The 23,231-nt window shown below is 50.3% G+C and overlaps 1 protein-coding gene and 1 long non-coding RNA gene across 2 annotated transcripts in view; one reads left to right on the top strand and one right to left on the bottom strand.

The window, feature by feature from the left end:
• STOML2 (stomatin like 2) overlaps window positions 1-1,492 on the top strand; it is a 41,735-nt gene extending 40,243 nt beyond the window's left edge. Inside the window, exons 8-10 of the mRNA XM_063960230.1 lie at window positions 540-619; window positions 1,048-1,176; window positions 1,268-1,492. Of these exons, the coding sequence (XP_063816300.1) occupies window positions 540-619; window positions 1,048-1,176; window positions 1,268-1,387 (329 nt within the window). The 3' untranslated portion in view covers window positions 1,388-1,492. The remainder of the gene's footprint in view (window positions 1-539; window positions 620-1,047; window positions 1,177-1,267) is intronic.
• LOC135056196 (uncharacterized) overlaps window positions 1,422-23,231 on the bottom strand; it is a 34,010-nt gene continuing 12,200 nt past the window's right edge. The window contains exon 2 of the long non-coding RNA XR_010243971.1: window positions 1,422-1,791. This is a non-coding gene — a long non-coding RNA (uncharacterized LOC135056196). The remainder of the gene's footprint in view (window positions 1,792-23,231) is intronic.

Genomic DNA, 23,231 nt, shown 5'->3' with positions numbered 1-23,231 from the left:
CAGGTAGTAGTGGTAAGGAAGCCGGTGATGCGTCTTGTGTCTGGGGTGTGTATTTCTGGCAGGGTGAGACTGGATAGACAGGTTACAGCGGCAGGCGGGTGTCGCACACCTATACCTGTGTGCTGTAGGGCAGGTAGTAGTGGTAAGGAAGCGGGCGATGCGGTCTTGTGTCTGGGGTGTGTATGTCTGGCAGGGTGAGACTGGATAGACAGGTTACAGCGGCTGTGCTCCTGCCGCATCCAGCGTATCTCCAGTGCTCTCCTCTCCAGGGAACCTCAGAACCAGAGGGGACAAGTACTGAGAGGAAACATGCGAGAGGAGATATGTAATAATGGCTTCTTACCAGATCTGTTATAGTAGAACTGTTCCTTCACGTCCCCCTCACACCCGTCCTCGCAGTGACATCACAGGCGCACGTGTAACAGTAACGCAGAGCTATAACCTCACAGATCGGAGCTACTGCGGCTTATATATCTCTGGTAAGCGCTATATACACCTCTCCTCCTGTCACATACATATTCTCCGTGTCGTTACAACAGGTGAAGCCAACGCCATCTTAGCCAGAGCCAATGCCCGGGGAGAGGCGATCCGTTTGATAGCGGAGGCGCTCACTAAGCAGGTAATGCCCGTTACACAGGGGGTTTGTGCTGTAATTAGCATTTCTGTTACCTGTAGTCTGTTGTGCTTTCAATGGATGCATTAGTTCTTTATACAAAACTTCGTTAAATTAACAATTATGTTAAGAAATAGGAAAATGAAGGCTCTATGAGATATAGGACGTAGGATCTGCAGCGTGGCTTACCATAACAGTTACAGTACAGGAATGTTATATATGGACGCCCCTGCTAGGGCGGATCTCAGACGAGCGCAACTGATGAATGACATACGACAACGTGTTTATTACGACAAGCAGCTAATATGTGGCACACAGCGCCACCTGCATGCACGTTCTGGTACTGCGCTCCATTGCTGCAATTTGGACTATTATGTTATTTGAATGTTTATTACCCAGCAACCACTAATGCTCTGCTTACCTCTTTTCCCTAGCATGGCGATGCCGCAGCGTCTCTTTCTGTTGCGGAGCAGTACGTGGCCGCCTTCTCCAAGCTGGCACAGGAGTCCAACACTATTCTTCTGCCCACCAACACCGGCGACATCAGCGGCATGGTGACCCAGGTCTGTGCAGAGGTCACGTAATCTGTAGACATCACATTACAGTCTATAACTCTGTGTGACGTCTCTGCTCTGTCCTTCCTTGCTTCCGCAGGCGATGGGGATTTACGGCGCGCTGACCAAAAGCTTACCTCAGAAGAGCCGCTCGGGCCACCGTACAGACACAGAGGTGAACAGGTTCACAAGGACAGACGAGGTGAACCAGAACGACTGAGGAGTTACCCCGAGATAAGGACCCAGACTGTGTATAGGACTTTTTTTTTTATTATTATAATTATTAATTGTCACATGCAATAATATAACATTGGAAACAAATCTAGTTTGCGTTGTTCGGTTGTGGTGTTTTTATTCCTGGCTGGACTACAGTAGATTTCCTGGTGTTAGATATTAATACGTGTTGTGTGGGGTCGCACACTACATGGACAAAGGTGTGTAGACCCCCAAACGTCCATCACACCCCATAGGTGTTGATTGAAGTTGGTCCCTCATTTGCTATAACTGCCTCCGTTCCCCTAGTAAGGCTTTCCCTGCTGGCTCGCAGGTGGCGTTCCAAATCCTACTAAATATGTACGATGGCTTGACGTTGGGCGAGGGCCGGATTGAGGTTTGTGGGAGCGCCTACAGATAAAAAGTGTAATGTGTAAATTCTCCCAGCACCACAACTGTGTTATATATCCGGTAGTGCGCCCAGTTTACATTATGCCACACAGAACCCCAGTTCCCAGATGACACAGTGCCCCTCATGCTGGTTATGTAGCTGTGTCCCTCTGGGCGGCCACCATGTTGTTAAATCATGTTCCTTCCCGAGCAAATTCGGCAAACCATTATTTGATGGCCCTTGCTCTGGGCAGGGGTGCATTGTCATGTGGACGTAGAAGAGGGCCTTCCCCAAACTGTTGCCACAAATCTGGGAGCCCACAATTCTCTAGAATGTCGCAGCTGTTGCATTCATATTCCCATCACTGGAACTCGGGTTCAGGCCAAACCCTGGAAAAAGCCCCAGACCAGTCTGTACAGATGACAGTATGTGTATGGGCTGGAGGGATTCTCTTGGCATCCGCCAAACCCGAATTCATCTGTCAGACTGCCAGATGGTGAAATGTGAGTTCCCACACCAAAGAATACGTTTCCATTGCTCCAGAACCCAATAGCAGAGTGCCTAACCCCCATCCAGCCGGCGTGTGGCATTGCACATACCTGGGAATTGTGTGCAGCTGCTGGGCCGTGGAAACACAATGCCAGACGCTCCTGACGTACGGATCTGGTGCTGACGTTGCTTCCAGAGGCAGTAAGGACATTGGTAGTGAATGTCGCAGCTGAGGAAGGATTATTGTTACACGTTTCATCACCCGGTGCCCTGTTCTGTGAGCGTGTGCGTCCTATGGCTCCACAGCTAAGCTGTTGTTACTGGACATTGTCCTCTCGCAATGGGGGTAATTCAGAGCTGATCGCAGCAGCAAATTTGTTAGCAGTTGGGCAAAACCATGGGGGTCATTCCGACCCGATCGCACGCTGCGCTTCTTTGTAGCATTGCGAGCGGGTCGGAACTGTGCATGCGCTGCGCCCGCATTGCGCAGGCGTGTCGTTGCCCGGCGACAGAGACGCCGCTGGCGAAGAAAGCGGTCACAGCGGCGACCGCAAGAAGATTGACAGGAGGAAGGCGTTCCGGGGCGTCAACTCGCCGTTTTCATGGCGTGAAGATCCGAACGCAGGCGTGTCAAGGCGTTTGGAGGGCGGATGTCTGACGTCAATTCCGGGACCTGCAACACTGGATTCATCGCGCAGGGTAAATAAGTCTTAAACTGGTCTGTGCAGGGTAAATACTGGCTGCTTTATTTTTACACTGCAATTTAGATTTCAGTTTTAACACACCCCACCCAAATCTAACTCTCTCTGCACATGTTACTAACAAATTTGCTGCTGCGATCAGATCTGAATTAGGCCCAATAACCGCAGTGACCGGGGCAGCTCTAGCCGGGCATATAGGAGCTGACCCGCTGGAAGGGGGGATTCTATGACGGAGCTCTTTCGTTTGACCCATCCTGCTGCTACTGGGTGGCAGATGTACTGAGCCTAGGAGACAGATAAAGTGGAGAGTGAGCATTGTACCAGCCAATCAGCTCCTAACCGTCATTTCTCTTACGTCCTAGAGGATGCTGGGGTCCACATTAGTACCATGGGGTATAGACGGGTCCACCAGGAGCCATTGGCACTTTAAGAGTTTAATAGTGTGGGCTGGCTCCTCCTACCAGACTCAGTTTAGAAAATGTGCCCGGAGGTGCCGGTCATAGCTAGGGGAGCTCTCCTGAGCTTTTCTAGTAAAAAGTTATTTCTCTTTCATCCACTAGGGGACACTGGAGTCCTATACAGTAGGGGTGTGAAGCTTGCAACCGGAGGTGTGGCACAATCTAAAATTAGCATTGTCTGCACAGCCGGTTCCTCCCCCTTCACATCCCTCCTCCCTCAGTTTGGAAAATTGTGCCAAGGAGGTACAAGCACAAGAAAGGAGCTCCTGCTCCTTGAAGATAGATCTATTTCTTTATTATTTTTTTTATTTCATTTATACTGGCCCAATCCCTCCTAACTAAAGGGAGGGTGCAGGCTTTCAAAGACAAAATGCCCGATCCCACCTAATGAAAGGGGGTGCAGGCTTTACAACAGAAAAAGGCTGCATCCCCCTAATAAAAGGGGGACTAAGTTAAACATTGAGAGACAAGGATTTCTGCTAAAGGAGTCTGCATCTCTCTGAAGACGCCAACTGTGAATACAGGTTGTTGTCAAGCATAAATATATTAAGACTTTCCCAGCAAAGAGGCCACACAAGTGTGGGGCATCCCTTGTCAGCAGGCGCCACTATGGGGCTTAGAGATCATCAGTCCGGGGAGCGCGCTGACCTGCGGTCACGCTGTGTGGAGCGCCCCGGTATCCCTTAGTCAGCAGGCGCTGCTACAGGACTGAAGCGAGCGGGCCAGCGGTAACGCAGTGTGGGGCGTCCCCTGTCAGCAGGCGCCACTACGGGACTTGGAGGAGATCAGTCCCGAAGCACGCTGACCTGCGGTCACGCTGTGTGGAGCGGGCCAGCGTCCGTTAGTCAGGCGCCGCTACGAGACGCGCGCCGGCCAGTGGTAAGCCTAGTATCCCCTGTCAGCAGGCGCCGCTACGGGACCTGGAGGAGAGTGGTCCCGGAGCGCGGCGGCCAGAGTGAGTGCCGCGCGACGGGGGTGATTCCTTCGGTCGTGTGCGGGGGCGGACAGCGGGGATCGAGAGGCACAGTGTGCTCTGTCACATTTTCTTTTGGACAGCGGCGCAGAGTTAGTATTTAAAAACTGTCTCAGGGAATGAGGTGTATAGAATTTTTTAAAGGCGGCCATCTTTTTTATTTCCAGTCAGGCGCCAAATTTATGGGGCATGGATGAGCCCTCCCCCTCCTTAAAAGAAAGGGAAAAACTAGGGGGATTTTTGTGTAGTTACAACTCCTTCTGCTGGCGAAACTAGATATCAACTCCCTCTGCTGGTGAAACTAGATATGGGAAAATAGATATCAACTCCCTCTGCTGGTGAAATTTATATAAATCCTATGAGGATCTAACCTGACAAATGAGTCTTATTACCTATATTTTCAAAGGATTTCTATTGCAAAGATCCTGACGAAAATACGAGGAAGCAAGTGGATACCAACTCTACCATCGTAACTGACCTACAGTTGGGTGCTTGAGGGTTGCAAGTCGGCTGGTTTTAAAAATGTATTTATTTATTTATTGTTTCTTTCTTTCTTATTCTCTTCCATTTTAGAGAAGCAAAAGTTACCAGCGGGACAATCCGATACCCTTGCTTCCGTCTTCTATCACAGTCTTTCTCTTCCTAGTTTAAAGGGTGAAAGTGCTGCGACACAGTCTGGTACGGGGTTTAGTCAACACACCAAAGACGGGTTGGCAGCTCCGGGGCGTGCGATTCCTGCTTAAACATGGACGCTCCTCCTGGAAGCAGTGCTCCGTCTAGGTCATGAGAAGACAACCTTGCAGATAGAATCTCCAAGGTGATGACAGAATCATGCAAGCAGCAATCGTAATTGACTGCAGGATTCTCAAAAAAGATGGAAGAATTTCTCATCAAGTTGACACCGCCCGCGCAAAAAGAAACACATGTGCGCAGGGCAGTTAAAAGACCTCTTCCTATTATGCAGAAATAGGAGGAGGGTCTTCTCATTGATACAGTAGGTGAGTTAATTCAATCTCACCTGGACGCCGATTTTCCAAAAGAGGACACGGCAATCTCTGGTTTGGATTCCTTAATTGACGCAGTGAAAGAGATCCTAAACTTTCAGGTAAAAGACGTTAAGGATCCAGAGGATTTCGAGCTATTCGAGTCTCAAAGTCCGCTTTTAGCAGGATTCCCATTCCTAAATCTCTCCAATCTCAAATGGAGGAGGTTTAAGGAAGAACCCTGATTAACGGTTTCAATTTCCGAAGCGTTTTAAGTAACTTACCCCTTACCTAAGGGTGTAATGAATACGTCTGAGACTCCATCAGTAGTGGATGATTACCTAGGAAGGTGTCAAAGAAGACAATCTTACCAATTCCTAATGTAATGATTTTAAAGGATGCTTCAGATCATAAGGTTGACACAGCTTTAAAGTCAAATTTTATAACAGCGAGTGCAACACAGAGACCTACGATCGTCTGTGTTTGGGTAAACAAGGCTATGGGAGCATGGTCTGGAACATAGCTTAGCAGTGATTCCCGACTGGCGGATGACATTCGGGAATCGGCTTCATACTTGGTCAAGCCTCTAAGGATATTAGCACAAGGAGCCTCTGACGACAAGAAGGTGGTAGAATCCATCCCCGTTTGGGGGTGAGATACCTTTCGGTCCACAGTTGGACAAGTGGATTTCACATGCTACAAGGGAAGTCCACATTTCTGCCTACTCCTTATACGAGAACCATTCCACAGGTTGAGAATGGTTATTCGGGACCAGCGTTAATAACTTTAGATCGCAGTCCTTTCTAGCGGGGGCAGAGGTAGAGACCACTCATAGGCAGCAAACGTGGTCAGCAGTGGTATAACGGTTACAGTGTCCGCCTGCAATGTGTGCTCCTGTGTTCGAATCCTGTCGACACCAGAGATTTAAAGAAAACGGGCTACACCTGCTGACAGAACAGTGGCATGACGACCTACCAACTCACCTGGGGTCCCCCCTGGGTGAGCGCACGTCTGAAAGGTTTTCGGGACATCTAGGCCAAAACCTCACCTGAACTTTGGATAACCAACCTTATCTCCCAGGGGTACAAACGGGATTTTCAATAGAGGCCTGACTATCAGTTTTTTTACAACGGGACTGCCTCGGGACCTCAGAAAACTTTACTGACAGCAATTCCAGATTTGCTACGGTCAGGGGTCATTACTCCAGTTCCCGTCTCTGAGAGGGACTTGTTTTCTATTCCGATCTTTTTGTCGTGCCGAAAGCCAGACAGAACGGTCAGACCGATACTCAATTTAATGGTTTTAAACCAGTTTCTAAGGGTCTACGACTTCAGGATGGAATCATTCCAGTCGGTCATTGCAGGCTTAGAACAAGGCCAGTTCATGGTATCCATGGACATAAAGGAATATCCCACTCTGGACACCAGGCTCACTTAATGTTCACACTGGTGACGGATCACTACCAATTCAGGGTGTTGCCATTCGGTCTATCAACCCCAAGAATCTTTACGAAAATCAGGGCAGTCATGATTATACCTTATCTAGACGATCTAAGGATTAAGGCATCATCTCAGGAACTGCTCATCAGAGAGGTTCAGACGTTACATAATTTTCTCATTCAACATGGGTGGATTGTGATGTTACAGAAATCCGGCCTCATGCCAACTCCATGGATTCAATTCTTCGGTTTCATCTTGGCCACGGTACCATTGAGAGTATTCTTACCAGAGCATAAGGTCCAGGTCCTACAAAGCTTAGTTGCTCATGTACTTAGACACAAACAGTTTCTCTACACCTCTGTGTGCAACTTCTCGGGAAGAGGGCGTTGTTCGAAGCTATCCAATATGACAGACTTCATTCCCGACCTTTCCAGATGAACCACATTGCTTAGGGAGCAGGTTCAAACTGGCGGTTACATCGGAGAATCCGACTCTCACCGCGCATACGAACCTCCTTAATTTGGTGATAGTTGCAAGAGATTCGGCATTAGGGATTGGAGGATCCTGACAACTGATACCAGTCTCTGAGCTTGGGGTGCTGTCTTAGACGAACACCAGTTTCAGGGCAGATGGACGTTACTGGAGAGAGACCTACCAGTAACATTCTCGAGTTTAGAGCGGTTTATAATGCGCTTCTCTGAGCCGAAGACCTAGTCATGGGTCAACCCCTACAGATACAGTCGGACATTGTCACAACGACGGCTTCCATAGACCGTCAAGGAGGAACAAGGAGCAGGATGGCGTTGCAGGAAGTCTCAAGGATTTTGTTGTGGCCAGAAAGGCGAAACGTCATCCTTTCGCCAGTGTTCTTTACAGATGTGGAAGACTGGGGAGCAGATTATCTCAGTCGCCAGGACATGCATCCGAGAGAATGGTACCTACATCCACGTTTCGCTGACGTCCTAGTGGATGCTGGGGACTCCGTAAGGACCATGGGGAATAGACGGCTCCGCAGGAGACTGGGCACACTAAAAGAAAGATTTGGTACTACCTGGTGTGCACTGGCTCCTCCCTCTATGCCCCTCCTCCAGACCTCAGTTAGATTTCTGTGCCTGGCCGAGCTGGATGCACACTAGGGGCTCTCCTGAGCTCCTAGAAAGAAAGTATATATTAGGTTTTTTATTTTACAGTGAGACCTGCTGGCAACAGGCTCACTGCAACGAGGGACTAAGGGGAGAAGAAGCGAACCTACCTGCTTGCAGCTAGCTTGGGCTTCTTAGGCTACTGGACACCATTAGCTCCAGAGGGATCGAACGCAGGACCCGTCCTTGGTGTTCGTTCCCGGAGCCGCGTCGCCGTCCCCCTTACAGAGCCAGAAGCAAGAAGATGGTCCGGAAAATCGGCGGCAGAAGACATCAGTCTTCACCAAGGTAGCGCACAGCACTGCAGCTGTGCGCCATTGCTCCTCATGCACACTTCACACTCCGGTCACTGAGGGCGCTGGGGGGGGGCGCCCTGAGCAGCAATAATATCACCTTGGCTGGCAAAATAACCACAATATATAGCCCCAGAGGCTATATATGTGGTAATTACCCCTGCCAGAATACAGAAAAAAGCGGGAGAAAAGTCCGCCGAAAAAGGGGCGGAGCCATCTCCCTCAGCACACTGGCGCCATTACTCCCTCACAGTTCCGCTGGAAGGAAGCTCCCTGACTCTCCCCTGCAGTCTACACTACAGAAAAGGGTAAAAAAGAGAGGGGGGGCACAGATTTGAGGCGCAGTAAATATTATAGCAGCTATAGGGGACATAATTCAGTTAGTCCCTGCATTATATAGCGCTCTGGTGTGTGCTGGCATACTCTATCTCTGTCTCCCCAAAGGGCTTTTGTGGGGTCCTGTCTCCTTTAAGAGCATTCACTGTGTGTGTGCGCGGTGTGTCGGTACGGCTGTGTCGACATGTTTGATGAGGAGACTTATGTGGAGGCGGAGCAGATGCCTATAAATGTGATGTCACCCCCTGCGGGGCAGACACCTGAGTGGATGGACTTATGGAAGGAATTACGTGCAAGTGTCGACTCCTTACATAAAAAATTTGACGACAGGCCAAATACGGGACAGCCGGCTTCTCAGCCCGTGCCTGCCCAGGCAATTCAATGGCCATCAGGGGCTCTAAAACGCCCACTACCTCAGATGGCAGACACAGATGTCGACACGGATACTGATACCAGTGTCGACAACGATGAGTCAAATTTAATGTCCACTAGGGCCATTCGTGGCATGATTGAGGCAATGAAAGAGGTTTTACACCTTTCTGATATAAACCCAGGTACCTCAAAAAAGGGTATTATGTTTGGGGAGAAAAAACTACTAATAGTTTTTCCCCCATCTGAAGAATTAAATGAAGTGTGTGAAGAAGCGTGGGCTTTCCCTGATAAGAAATTGGTGATTTCAAAAAAATTACTAATGGCGTTCCCTTTCTCGCCAGAGGATAGGTCACGTTGGGAAACTCCCCCTAGGGTGGATAAAGCGCTCACACGTTTGTCTAAAAAGGTGGCACTACCGTCTCCGGATACGGCCGCCCTAAAGGAACCTGCTGATAGAAAGCAGGAGGCTATCCTAAAGTCTATATATACACACACTGGTGTTATACTGAGACCAGCTATTGCTTCAGCGTGGATGTGCAGTGCTGCTGCTGCTTGGTCAGATTCCCTGTCAGAAAATATTGACACCCTGGACAGGGACACTATATTGCTAACCGTAGAGCATATAAAAGACTCAGTCTTATACATGAGAGATGCACAGAGGGAGATCTGCCGGCTGGCATCTAGAATAAGTGCATTGTCCATTTCTGCTAGGAGAGGCTTATGGACTCGGCAGTGGACAGGGGATGCAGATTCTAAAAGACACATGGAAGTTTTGCCTTATAAGGGTGAGGAGTTATTCGGGGACGGTCTCTCAGACCTTGTTTCCACAGCAACAGCTGGGAAGTCAGCATTTTTACCCCATGTCCCCTCACAGCCTAAGAAAGCGCCGTACTATCAGGTGCAGTCCTTTCGAACCCAGAAAAACAGGCGGGGAAAAGGCGGGTCCTTTCTGTCGAGAGGCAGAGGAAGGGGGAAGAAACTGCACCACGCAGCGGGTTCCCAGGAACAAAAGTCCTCCCCCGCTTCTTCCAAATCCGCCGCATGACGGTGGGGCTCCACAGGCGGAGCCAGGTACGGTGGGGGGCCGCCTCAAAAATTTCAGCGATCAGTGGGTTCGCTCACGGGTGGATCCCTGGATCCTTCAAGTAGTATCTCAGGGGTACAAGCTGGAATTCGAGGCGACTCCCCCCCGCCGTTTCCTCAAATCGGCCTTACCGACAATTCCCTCGAGCAGGGAGGCTGTACTAGAGGCAATTCACAAGCTGTATTCCCAGCAGGTGATAGTCAAGGTGCCCCTACTTCAACAAGGACGGGGTTACTATTCCACACTGTTTGTGGTACCGAAACCGGACGGCTCGGTGAGACCCATTTTAAATTTGAAATCCTTGAACACATACATAAAAAAAATCAAAGTTCAAGATGGAATCGCTCAGGGCGGTTATTGCAAGCCTGGACGAGGGGGATTACATGGTATCCCTGGACATCAAGGATGCTTACCTGCATGTCCCAATTTACCTTCCTCACCAGGAGTACCTCAGATTTGTGGTACAGGATTGTCATTACCAATTCCAGACACTACCGTTTGGACTGTCCACGGCACCGAGGGTGTTTACCAAGGTAATGGCAGAAATGATGATACTCCTTCGAAAAAAGGGAGTTTTAATTATCCCGTACTTGGACGATCTCCTAATAAAGGCGAGGTCCAGGGAGCAGTTACTGGTCGGAGTAGCACTATCTCGGGAAGTGCTACAACAGCATGGCTGGATTCTAAACATCCCAAAGTCACAACTGGTTCCTTCCACACGCTTACTGTTCCTGGGGATGATTCTGGACACAGAACAGAAAAAAGTGTTTCTCCCGCAGGAGAAAGCCAAGGAGCTGTCATCTCTAGTCAGAGACCTCCTAAAACCAAAACGGGTATCGGTGCATCACTGCACACGAGTCCTGGGAAAAATGGTGGCTTCATACGAAGCAATTCCATTCGGCAGGTTCCATGCAAGGACCTTCCAGTGGGACCTCTTGGACAAGTGGTCGGGATCGCATCTTCAGATGCATCGTCTGATAACCCTGTCTCCAGGGACCAGGGTGTCTCTACTGTGGTGGCTGCAGAGGGCTCATCTTCTAGAGGGCCGCAGATTCGGCATACAGGACTGGGCCCTGGTGACCACGGATGCCAGCCTTCGAGGCTGGGGAGCAGTCGCACAGGGAAGAAACTTCCAAGGACTATGGTCAAGTCAGGAGACTTCCCTGCACATAAATATTCTGGAACTAAGGGCCATTTACAATGCCCTAAGTCAGGCAAAACCCCTGCTTCAAAACCAGCCGGTACTGATCCAGTCAGACAACATCACGGCAGTCGCCCATGTAAACCGACAGGGCGGCACAAGAAGCAGGATGGCGATGGCAGAAGCCGCAAGGATTCTCCGATGGGCGGAAAATCACATAATAGCACTGTCGGCAGTGTTCATTCCGGGAGTGGACAACTGGGAAGCAGACTTCCTCAGCAGACACGACCTACACCCGGGAGAGTGGGGACTTCATCCAGAAGTCTTCCTACTGTTGGTAAACCGTTGGGAAAGGCCACAGGTGGACATGATGGCATCCCGCCTCAACAAAAAGCTAAAGAGATATTGCGCCAGGTCAAGGGACCCTCAGGCGATAGCTGTGGACGCGCTAGTGACACCGTGGGTGTACCAGTCGGTCTATGTGTTCCCTCCTCTGCCCCTCATACCAAAGGTACTGAGAATAATAAGAAGGCGAGGAGTAAGAACGATACTCGTGGTTCCGGATTGGCCAAGAAGAGCTTGGTACCCGGAACTTCAAGAAATGTTACCAGAGGACCCATGGCCTCTACCGCTCAGACAGGATCTGCTACAGCAGGGGCCCTGTCTGTTCCAAGACTTACCGCGGCTGCGTTTGACGGCATGGCGGTTGAATTCCGGATCCTAAAGGAAAAGGGCATTCCGGAGGAAGTCATTCCTACGCTGATAAAAGCCAGGAAAGAGTAACCGCAAACCATTATCACCGCATTTGGCGAAAATATGTTGCGTGGTGTGAGGCCAGGAAGGCCCCCACAGAGGAATTTCAGCTGGGTCGTTTTCTGCACTTCCTACAGTCAGGAGTGACTATGGGCCTAAAATTGGGTTCCATTAAGGTCCAGATTTCGGCTCTGTCGATTTTCTTCCAGAAAGAACTGGCTTCACTGCCTGAAGTTCAGACTTTTGTAAAGGGAGTGCTTCATATTCAGCCCCCTTTTGTGCCTCCTGTGGCACCTTGGGATCTCAATGTGGTGTTGAGTTTCCTAAAATCACATTGGTTTGAACCACTTAAAACCGTGGATCTCAAATATCTCACGTGGAAAGTGGTCATGTTATTGGCCTTGGCTTCGGCCAGGCGTGTGTCAGAATTGTCGGCTTTGTCGTGTAAAAGCCCTTATCTGATTTTCCATATGGATAGGGCAGAATTGAGGACTCGTCCCCAGTTTCTCCCTAAGGTGGTATCAGCTTTTCACTTGAACCAACCTATTGTAGTGCCTGCGGCTACTAAGGACTTGGAGGATTCCAAGTTACTGCACGTAGTCAGGGCCTTGAAAATTTATGTTTCCAGGACGGCTGGAGTCAGGAAAACTGATTCGCTTTTTATCCTGTATGCACCCAACAAAATAGGTGCTCCTGCTTCTAAGCAGACTGTTGCTCGCTGGATTTGTAGCACAATTCAGCTGGCGCATTCTGCGGCTGGTTTGCCGCATCCTAAATCAGTAAAAGCCCATTCCACGAGGAAGGTGGGCTCATCTTGGGCGGCTGCCCGAGGGGTCTCGGCTTTACAACTTTGCCGAGCTGCTACTTGGTCAGGGGCAAACACGTTTGCTAAATTCTACAAATTTGATACCCTGGCTGAGGAGGACCTTGAGTTCTCTCATTCGGTGCTGCAGAGTCATCCGCACTCTCCCGCCCGTTTGGGAGCTCTGGTATAATCCCCATGGTCCTTACGGAGTCCCCAGCATCCACTAGGACGTCAGAGAAAATAAGAATTTACTCACCGGTAATTCTATTTCTCGTAGTCCGTAGTGGATGCTGGGCGCCCATCCCAAGTGCGGATTGTCTGCAATACTTGTATATAGTTATTGCCTAACTAAAGGGTTATTGTTGAGCCATCTGTTGAGAGGCTCAGTTGTTATTCATACTGTTAACTGGGTAAAATATCACGAGTTATACGGTGTGATTGGTGTGGCTGGTATGAGTCTTACCCGGGATTCAAAATCCTTCCTTATTGTGTCAGCTCTTCCGGGCACAGTATCCTAACTGAGGTCTGGAGGAGGGGCATAGAGGAGGGAGGAGCCAGTGCACACCAGGTAGTACCAAATCTTTCTTTTAGTGTGCCCAGTCTCCTGCGGAGCCGTCTATTCCCCATGGTCCTTACGGAGTCCCCAGCATCCACTACGGACTACGAGAAATAGAATTACCGGTGAGTAAATTCTTATTTTTTTTGACATGTTGGTGAGGAGATGGGGTCTTGGCAAGACCGTCAGCTGACCAGATATATGTCCAGGACAAGAGATCCAGCAGCAGAAAGAGTGGACGCATTAGCTCTTCCTTGGTGTTACAGCAGGGTTTACATTTTTCCACTTTTCCCCCTCATACCCACGGAAAGGGTTGAAACGAGAGCGAACGGGGGAGATTCTAATCGCACCAGATTGGGCCCGCAGGAGTTGGTTCTCAGACCTGCGAGGCTTACTAGCGGAAGGTCCTTGGCAGTTACCTCAGGGAGAGGGCCTGTTATCTCGGGGACCATTCCATCACACAGACCTGAACAGGCTGCGTTTAACGTCGTGGCTATGGAGCCCGGATCTTAAGGTACAGAGGGATACCGAGAACGGCCATTCCTACAATGATTGCCAATAGGAGGCTGGTCACAGCCATGCACTTCTACAGGATTTCGACGAGGTACATGGACTGGCGTCAGGAACATGGGTGGAATTCGACGAACTTCCACTTATCCAGACTTCTACTCTTCCTTCAAACCGGTCTAGAGTAGGGCTGAGGCTGGGTTCTCTGAAGGTTCAAATTTCTATTTCAACGACAGTTAGAAACCTTTACAGGGGGTCAAATCTTTTTTACAGGGGGTTCTGAGGATACGGCCCTCTTTTCGCCCTCCTACTGCACCATGGAATTTACATTTGGTGCTGAATTTTTTTAAATTCACCAACTTTTGAACCGTTAGCAAGAACAGACCTGAAATATCTCTTTGGGAAGGTAGCGTTATTGCTTGCCTTGGCTTCGGCCAGGCGAGTTTCTGAATTGGGACCCTTAACGTGTAATATTGCTGACAGGACACTGAGCTCCTGAGCGGATAGATCGCTCGTCCCAGCATGCCGCCACCCCCTTACAGAGCTGAAGATTGTGGCGAGTAAGACTCCGACCCCCCTTGCAAGCGGGGGGCCGGTGTGAAGATGGCGACAGCAGGGTAGGAGCGCAGTATTTACTGCGCTCTGGGATGGCTCAGCAGTACAGAGTGCGGCACGTTGAGGGGCGCCCTGGGCCAGCGCTTACACCCTACACTGGTCACAAAGCCTGTCTGGGTCCCAGGATCTCAGCAAGCATCAATCCTCCAGCCAGTGTAATCAGATGAAGAGCGGGAAGACAGCACCATTTTGGGGGCGGAGCTTCTCCTCAGAGCGGACCCAGCAGCGTTCAGCACCATTTTCCTGCCTGCACAGCGCTGATCAAGAGAAAGAAGGTCCCTCCACAGCAACTCCACCTATCTGTAAACGGTACCAGGGGGTTCTAGAAGGGGGGGGAGGGAGGCTGCAATACGACTGTGTCTCCTATTAAGGTACACAGTCAGCGCTGACAAGGGGTCTCCCTTTGGTAAAACGCTGTGGGTGGGTTGGCTCCAATCTCTGTGTCTCTCTTGCCATTCTTGGGGGGGAAACTCTGTCTGCCCTCCCCTGTGTGTGTGTGGGGTGTTTTGTGGTCTCCTTTAGCTATGTCCAGGGACTCTGTGTCGTATATTGCGGATGATATGTCCTCCCAGGATGATCCCATTCCATGCAATCAGGATAGCACTGGTTTAGCACAGATACCAGCAAGGGAACCTTTCCTCTATCAAATCTTGGATTTCTCAGATTTTAGATATAGTTGCAAGTAATGAATCCGCAACCCAGGTATTACAGAGCTCTATGGCAGTATGGCCGGTTTCTGGTACCTCAGGACGCTCCGCTATATACCCCCACAAACGTGCGCTTGTTCATGTCATGAAAGATGACACGGATTCCGATTCTGATTCCACAGACTGTAATGGGGATGTGTTGCGGGGGTCTGCATCTCTTGCAAAGGGGGTGCAATTGATGATAGAGGCTACCAGGGATGTATTGAATGTTAATGATACCACTCCTGAGCAGGTTGAGGAGGCTTTTTTCACTGAAAATAAGAAAGCCTCGCTAACTTTCCCTGTTTCAAAGGAATGAAATGCTATATTTGAGAAAGCATTGGAAAACCCTGAGAAAAAATTCCAGATCCCTAAAAGGGTCCTTTCCCTGAGGAGGATAGGGAAAAATGGGAAAACCCCCCAATTGACACATCTGTGTCCAGACTCTCAAAGAAGGTGGTTTTACCTGTTCCGGGATCAACCGCCTTAAAGGAGCCGGCTGATCGAAAAATTGATAATACACTTAAATCATTGTACACTGCTTCGGGGGCCATATTACGTCCCACTATTGCTAGTCCGTGGATTGCAAAGGCAATAGTAAAATGGTCAGGCACCTTACTTGAGGATTTGGATACGATGGATAAGGGTGATGTTGAATTGTTTTTGCGTAACATTCACGATTCCGCAGGTTTTATGGTAGAATCCATGAAAGACCTGGGTTCCATGGCTGCGGGGATCTCTTCCATGTCTGTTTCAGTTCGTCGGGGACTGTGGCTGCGCCAGTGGTCGACCGACGCGGAATCCAGAAGAAGTGTGGAGTCCCTACCCTACACAGGTCAGGCTCTCTTTGGGGAAGCTTTGGATGCGTGGATATCCACAGCTACGGCGGGTAAGTCTCCGTTCCTTCCCTCAGCTACACCTGCTCCGAAGAAATCCTTCTCTTCATCAGCATCACGGTCCTTTCGGTCTAACAAGCCTAGAAAGGCCAAACCGTCCAATACCTTCTTTAGGGAAGGTCGAGCTAATTCCAAGAAACCTGCTGCGGCAGGTTCCCAGGAAATTAAGCCTGCTTCCAGTACGCCGAAGTCCTCCGCATGACGGTGGACCGTGCGGCCTGGAGGTGGGGCCAGTGGAAGCGAGGCTCAGACAGTTAAGTCACGTCTGGGTATCATCCGGCCTGGATCCCTGGGTGATAGACATTGTGTCCCAGGAATACAGGTTGGAATTTCAAAATCTCCCTCCTCACCGATTTTTCAAATCAGGCTTGTCAGTTCGGCTGGCGGACAGCACTGTACTACAAGCAGCGGTCCAGAAGTTGGCGGAGGCACAGGTCATTGTGCCAGTACCTCCTCATTTGCAATCCACGGGTTACTATTCTAACCTTTTAGTGGTACCTAAACCGGATGGTTCGGTCAGGCCCATTCTAAACCTAAAATCACTGAACCCTTTTTCTGAAGGAGTTCAAGTTCAAAATGGAGTCTCTCAGGGCGGTGGTATCAGGTCTGGAAGAGGGGGAATTCCTGGTATCCCTGGATATCAAGGATGCGTACCTCCACATTCCGATTTGGCTACCGCATCAGGCTTATCTCCCGTTTTGCATTACTGTACTGTTATTTCCAGTTCCAGGCTCTGCCATTCAGCCTCTCTACAGCACCAAGGGTGTTCAACAAGGTGATGGCGGAGATGATGGTTCTACTCCGAAAACAGGGGGTAAACATCATTCCATATCTGGACAATCTACTGATAAAGGCATCGTCCATTGTACTCACAACCCGCCTACTCAGAGTCCACGGTTGGATTCTGAACCTTCCAAAATCTCATTTGGAACCAACCCGGAGGTTGTCTTTTCTGGGGATGATCCTCGACACGGAAGTGCAGAGGGTGTTTCTTCCGCAGGAAAAGGCGTTGGTGATACAAACAATGATCTGAGATGTCCTGAAGCCAGCCCGGGTGTCGGTTCATCAATGCATTCGCCTTTTGGGGAAGATGGTGGCCTCTTACGAGGCTCTCCAGTACGGGAGGTTCCATGCTCGGGCCTTCCAACTGGATCTCCTGGACAAGTGGTCAGGATCTCATCTACACATGCACCAGAGAATGCGTCTGTCGCCAAAGGCCAGGATTTCACTCCGGTGGCTCCAATTGCCTCAACTTCTGGAGGGCCGCAGGTTCGGGATTCAGGACTGGGTCCTTCTAACCACGGATGCGAGCCTCCAGGGCTGGGGCGCAGTCACTCAAGGGGAAACCTTCCAAGGAAGGTGGTCAAGTCTGGAAGCTGGCCTGCCGATAAACATCCTGGAACTAAGAGCCGTCTACAACGATCTTCTTCAGGCGGCCCATCTTCTGAGAAATCGGGCCATTCAAGTACAGTCGGACAATGTAACGATGGTGGCTTACATAAACCGACAGGGCGGCACGAAGAGCAGAGCTGCGATGTCAGAGGTGACAAGAATCGTCTTCTGGGCAGAAAAACACGCGTTGGTGCTCTCTGCAATCTTCATTCCGGAAGTGGACAACTGGGAAGCAGACTTCCTCAGCAGACACTATCTCCATCCGGGGGAGTGGGGTCTCCATCCGGAGGTGTTCAAGGAAATAACAGACCTTTGAGGGTTACCCCAAATAGACATGATGGCCTCTTGTCTCAACAAGAAGCTTCAACGCTATTGTTCCAGGTCGAGGGAACCACAAGCAGTGGCAGTGGACGCTCTGGTGTCTCCGTGTGTGTTCCAGTCGGTGTACGTGTTTCCACCTCTCCAACTCATTCCAAGAGTTCTAAAGCTCGTAAGGGGAACAAGAGTTCAAGCGATCCTCATTGCTCCAGACTGGCCGAGGCGGGCTTGGTACGCCGACCTTCTGAATCTCTTGCAGGAAGAGCCGAGGCCTCTTCCTCTTCGGGAGGACCTGCTGCAGCAGGGGCCGTTCGCCTATCAAGACTTGCCGCGCCTACGTTTGACGGCATGGAGGGTGAACGCCTGATAATAGCTCAGAAGGGCATTCCGAAGAAGGTCATTCCTACCCTGATACAGGCTAGGAAAGGGGTAACATCTAAACATTACCATCGTATTTGGAAGAAATATGTCTCTTGGTGCGAGTCCAAGAAGTTTCCTGCGTTGGAGTTTCAACTGGGACGTTTTCTCCTCTTCCTGCCAGCAGGTGTGGATATGGGCCTGAGGTTGGGATCTGTGAAGGTCCAGATTTCGGCCCTGTCCATTTTCTTCCAGAAACAATTGGCTTCCCTCCCTGAGGTTCAGACCTTTTTGAAGGGAGTTCTGCACATCCAACCTCCCTTTGTACCGCCTACTTCGCCTTGAGACCTTAACGTGGTGATGCAGTTTCTCCAGTCGGACTGGTTTGAGCCTCTACAGGAGGTTGAGGTCAAATTTCTTACATGGAAGGCTGTCACGTTGTTGGCCTTAGCTTCTGCTAGACGTGTGTCAGAATTGGGGGCTTTGTCCTGTAAAAGTCCTTACTTGATATTCCACGAAGAGAGAGCTGAGCTCCGGACACGTCAGCAGTTTCTTCCAAAGGTTGTGTCGGCATTTCATATCAACCAACCTATTGTGGTGCCAGTGGCTACTGACTCCTCAATTTTGTCAAAGTCCTTGGATGTTGTGAGGGCTTTGAAAATCTATGTGAAGAGGACTACTCGTCACAGGAAATCGGACTCTCTGTCCTGTATGATCCCAAGAAAATTGGGTGTCCTGCTTCAAAGCAGACTGTCTCTCGCTGGATTAGGTTCACTATCCAGCATGCTTATTCTACGGCAGGACTGCCGTGTCCAAAATCTGTTAAGGCCCACTCTACTCGTAAGGTGGGGTCTTCCTGGGCGGCTGCCCGGGGTGTCTCGGCGTTACAACTTTGCCGAGCGCCAACTTGGTCTGGATCGAACACGTTTGCTAAGTTCTACAAGTTCAATACTTCGGCCTCTGATGATCTGAAGTTTAGTCAATCAGTTCTGCAGGAGCCTCCGCGCTCTCCCTCCCGTTCTGGGAGCTTTGGTACATCCCCATGGTACTAATGTGGACCCCAGCATCCTCTAGGACGTAAGAGAAAATAGGATTTTGGTTACCTACCGGTAAATCCTTTTCTCGTAGTCTGTAGAGGATGCTGGGCGCCTGCCCAGTGCTTCGTTTTCCTGCAACCGTTATCTGGTTCGGTACAACTTTGTTTTGGTTATGTACTGCATTGTTACGTGGTAAGTAATGTTTCAGCTGTTGTTGAGTTTTTCAAGCTAGTTAGCTTGATGTGCCTTGTATGTGTGAGCTGGTGTGAATCTCGCCACTATTTGTGTTAAATCCTACTCTCGAAGATGTCCGTCTCCTCGGGCACAGTTTCAAACTGAGTCTGGTGGGAGGGGCATAGAGGGAGGAGCCAGCCCACACTCTCAAACTCTTAAAGTGCCAATGGCTCCTGGTGGACCCGTCTATACCCCATGGTACTAATGTGGACCACAGCATCCTCTACGGACTACGAGAAAAGGATTTACCGGTAGGTAACCAAAATCCTATATATTTTTTAATGCAGCCTGTAACATAGAAGTTATCTTTCATGTCTCTCTCTACTTTACCTCTCTACAAGGCTTCGTACGTCTCTTCCCTGGGTGACGGTGGAGACTGAATGGCTGTATGCTGGATTTTATGCTTCGTTAGCAAAGGCTGTGGCTAAATAAGCCAGACACACTAATTAGAGGGACTTCGATGTACTTATGGCAATGCAACTGTATCACATGTATATGAGTATTCCTTCCCTATATCGTCATTGGGTCCTACACTAATAACAAATGTATTTTACATGGTGATTATAACACAACCCTCATTTACCACCATGAGTGAATATTCCTTCCCTATATCACCCCCTTCCTGTCTGTCGTCATAAGGTCCTACACTAATAACACATGTATATTACATGGTGATTATAACGCAACTGGGCGATTCATCACGCCCTACGGGTGCTCTTCCAACCGTCATAAGGGGCTACGCCCCCTTAACACTTGCAAGCCCTTGTGGCGTGCAATATTATGGAGTATTACCTCCAATCATAATTGTGTGAGTGGTTAAATATTGCACGGACAAAGGGCGTGCAATGGTTAAGGGGTCCGTAGCCCCTGCAACGGCGTGAACAGCGCACGCAGGGCCTGATGAATCACCTAGTAGGTGCTGTGGTTGGGGGAGTGGCGGGTGTGGGGTAGACACGGATGGGGGAGGAGGTCCGGGGGTGCAGTGGGTGGAGGAGGGGTAATTGCGGCTGTGCCACGGGTGGGGGTCCGGACCCACCTCGGGTGGGGGAGGGGGTCTGGACCTACCTCGGGTGGGGGAGGGGGTTGGGGGGGGGGGGGGGGGGGTGCCGCGGATGGGGCCCGGAGGTACTGTGAGTGGGGGAGGGGAGGGTAATGCTTCTCCTCCTGGAAGCAGCTAAGCTGCTGTCCTCCCTTTGGCAGTGGCTCTCCCGGAGACTCGCACAGCAGCCAAGCAGCCAGTCACTATTGTTAGGGCCGGTGTCCCAATGCGTCGCATTACAACGAAAAATATGCACTCAATAAACTACAGCTCCCAGCAGGCCTTAGCACCGGAATGTTTTGGTGCTAAGGGCTGCTGGGAGCTGTAATATATGTAGTGCGTCTACTTCCCTGTAATGTGGTGCGTTGGGACACCGGCGCTAACAATAGTGACTGGCTGGCAGAACTGACTGACTGGCTGAATCAATGTAAAAGGTGAGAGTGCTGTGCAGTGTCAGTGACACTACACACCCACTGCCCTGCACAGCACTGTCACCTTTTACATTGATTCAGCGTCCAGACATTTCCCTCCGCGATATCACCCACTCTATCCGTTACATTAGCCATCTCAGGGCTGGCAGGCCAGGTGCTGTGTTGGGGAGTCTGGAGATCTGGGCGCGGCTGTGGCGGGGAGGCACTTCTGTGACATCACGCTCAGAGGAGGCTGCGGGCTCAGAAAGTATGCGGCGCAGGGAGGGCTATGAAAGGTTTCCACTGCGCCGCTTTCATACACATCTATGCCGGTGGCTGCAGCAGCTTTTGTTCCACCTGCGCCGCGGCTAGGGAGTGGGGATTGTTGATGGCAGAGGGGGCAGGCGGACTGGCAGCAGGACATAGGACGCTGCAGTAAAAGGTTTTTTTCCCCCTATCTACAGCGCAGAGACTTGCTGCAGATGCAGTGGCATACCCTCCAGCTGCACCTTTTTGGCAGGTACAGTACCTTTTTTTTTATGGTCTGTACCGATTTTTGACTCTCCAAACTTCCATTGAAAGTATAGGAAAAGGGGCGTGGCCACGTCACTTTTTCAGATTTGTAGCTATGTTTATGTGTAAAGTGTTGGAGGGTATGATGCTGCAGATGCAGGGGGACTATTTTGGGGTGTAGGGCTGGAGCTGCAGCTCCATCAGCCCCATTGTTAATCCTGCACTGGGAACACACAGCAGCCAAAGGGCAGAGCCTCCCAATGGATGTAACCTGTGTGGGAGGGCGTTTCTCGCCCAATCAGCTGTGGGCTGGGTGTGATAGACCTGCTGCTAACCCAATGAGAGCTCCTAGCCACTCCCAGCATTAGAGACACAGGCACAGAATCACAGATCTGGGCTATTATATAGGAGATAGGTTTGTAAGTTTCTATGACTGCGGCCTTCATTCAGCTCACATCGCAGTGTAGCGAAAATCGCAATAAAGCGCATGTGGTTGCAGTCACAGTGTTATGGCGTCCCTGAGGGATGCAATCTCACCATGATTGACAGTGGTGGCCTTTCGCTACTGCGTGGTAGTTGTCCGGCCTATGCAGGCATGGCCGGACCATTTTCGGGGCGGCTGTGCGATGTTACATGCAGCCCCTCTGATTTAAAACATGGCTGTGGTGTCATCCATAATTGCTGCAACCGCAGTATAAATTGCGGTCGCAGCCGCCGGGCGGAGGGTAGCATGTTGAGCGGCTCCCAGCATGCAATAGAAACGGTTGCAGATTCTGCTTTTTAGCAGAATTTGCAATCCAACCTGAATATGGTTCTATGTTACAAATGTTCTATGTATGAGCCTATTGTCACGATACAAGGAGCCGGTGACTCCCCCAGGACTCATCACACAGCTGCAGAGCGGACAGAGGGTCACTGGTGGGTATATTACTACTGTGTATAATACATAGGAGCTGAGGGCAGCCGGTGACTCCCCCCAGACTCATCACACAGCTGCAGAGCAACAGAGGGTCACTGTATAATACTGCTGGGTATATTACTACTGTGTATAATACATATGAGCTGAGGGCAGCTGGCAACTCCCCCAGGACTCATCACACAACTGCAGGACGGACAGGAAGATCACTGTATAATACTGGTGGGTAAATTACTACTGTGTATAATACATAGGAGCTGAGGGCATCCAGTGACTCCCCCCGGACTCATCACACAGCTGCAGAGCGGACAAAGGGTCACTGTATAATACTGGTGGGTCTATTACTACTGTGTATAATACATAGGAGCTGAGGGCAGCCGGTGGCTCCCCCAGGACTCATCACACAGCTGCAGAGCGGACACATGGTCACTGTATAATACTGGTGGGTATAATATTACTGTGTATAATACATAGGAGCTGAGGGCAACCGGTGGCTCCCCCCGGACTCATCACACAGCTGCAGTGCGGACAGAGGGTCACTATAATACTGGTGGGTATATTACTGCTGTGTATAATACATAGGAGCTGAGGGCAGCCGGTGGCTCCCCCCGGACTCATCACACAGCTGCAGAGCGGACAGAGGGCAGAGGGTCACTGTATAAGACTGCTTGGTATATTACTACTGTGTATAATACATAGGAGCTGAGGGCAGCCGGCGACTCCCCCAGGACTCATCACACAGCTGCAGAGCAACAGAGGGTCACTGTATAATACTGGTGGGTATATTACTACTGTGTATAATACACAGGAGCTGAGGGCAGCCGGTGACTCCCCCCGGACTCATCACACAGCTGCAGACCGGACAGAGGGTCACTGTATAAGACTGGTGGGTGTATTACTGCTGTGTATAATACACAGGAGCTGAGGGCAGCCGGTGACTCCCCCCGGACTCATCACACAGCTGCAGACCGGACAGAGGGTCACTGTATAAGACTGGTGGGTGTATTACTGCTGT

Source organism: Pseudophryne corroboree, chromosome 1 (genome assembly GCF_028390025.1).
Source record: "Pseudophryne corroboree isolate aPseCor3 chromosome 1, aPseCor3.hap2, whole genome shotgun sequence".
NCBI classification, from domain to species: domain Eukaryota; kingdom Metazoa; phylum Chordata; class Amphibia; order Anura; family Myobatrachidae; genus Pseudophryne; species Pseudophryne corroboree.
The sequence above is the reverse complement of the archived record's forward strand: the minus strand, read 5'-3'. Positions and strand labels throughout refer to the sequence as shown.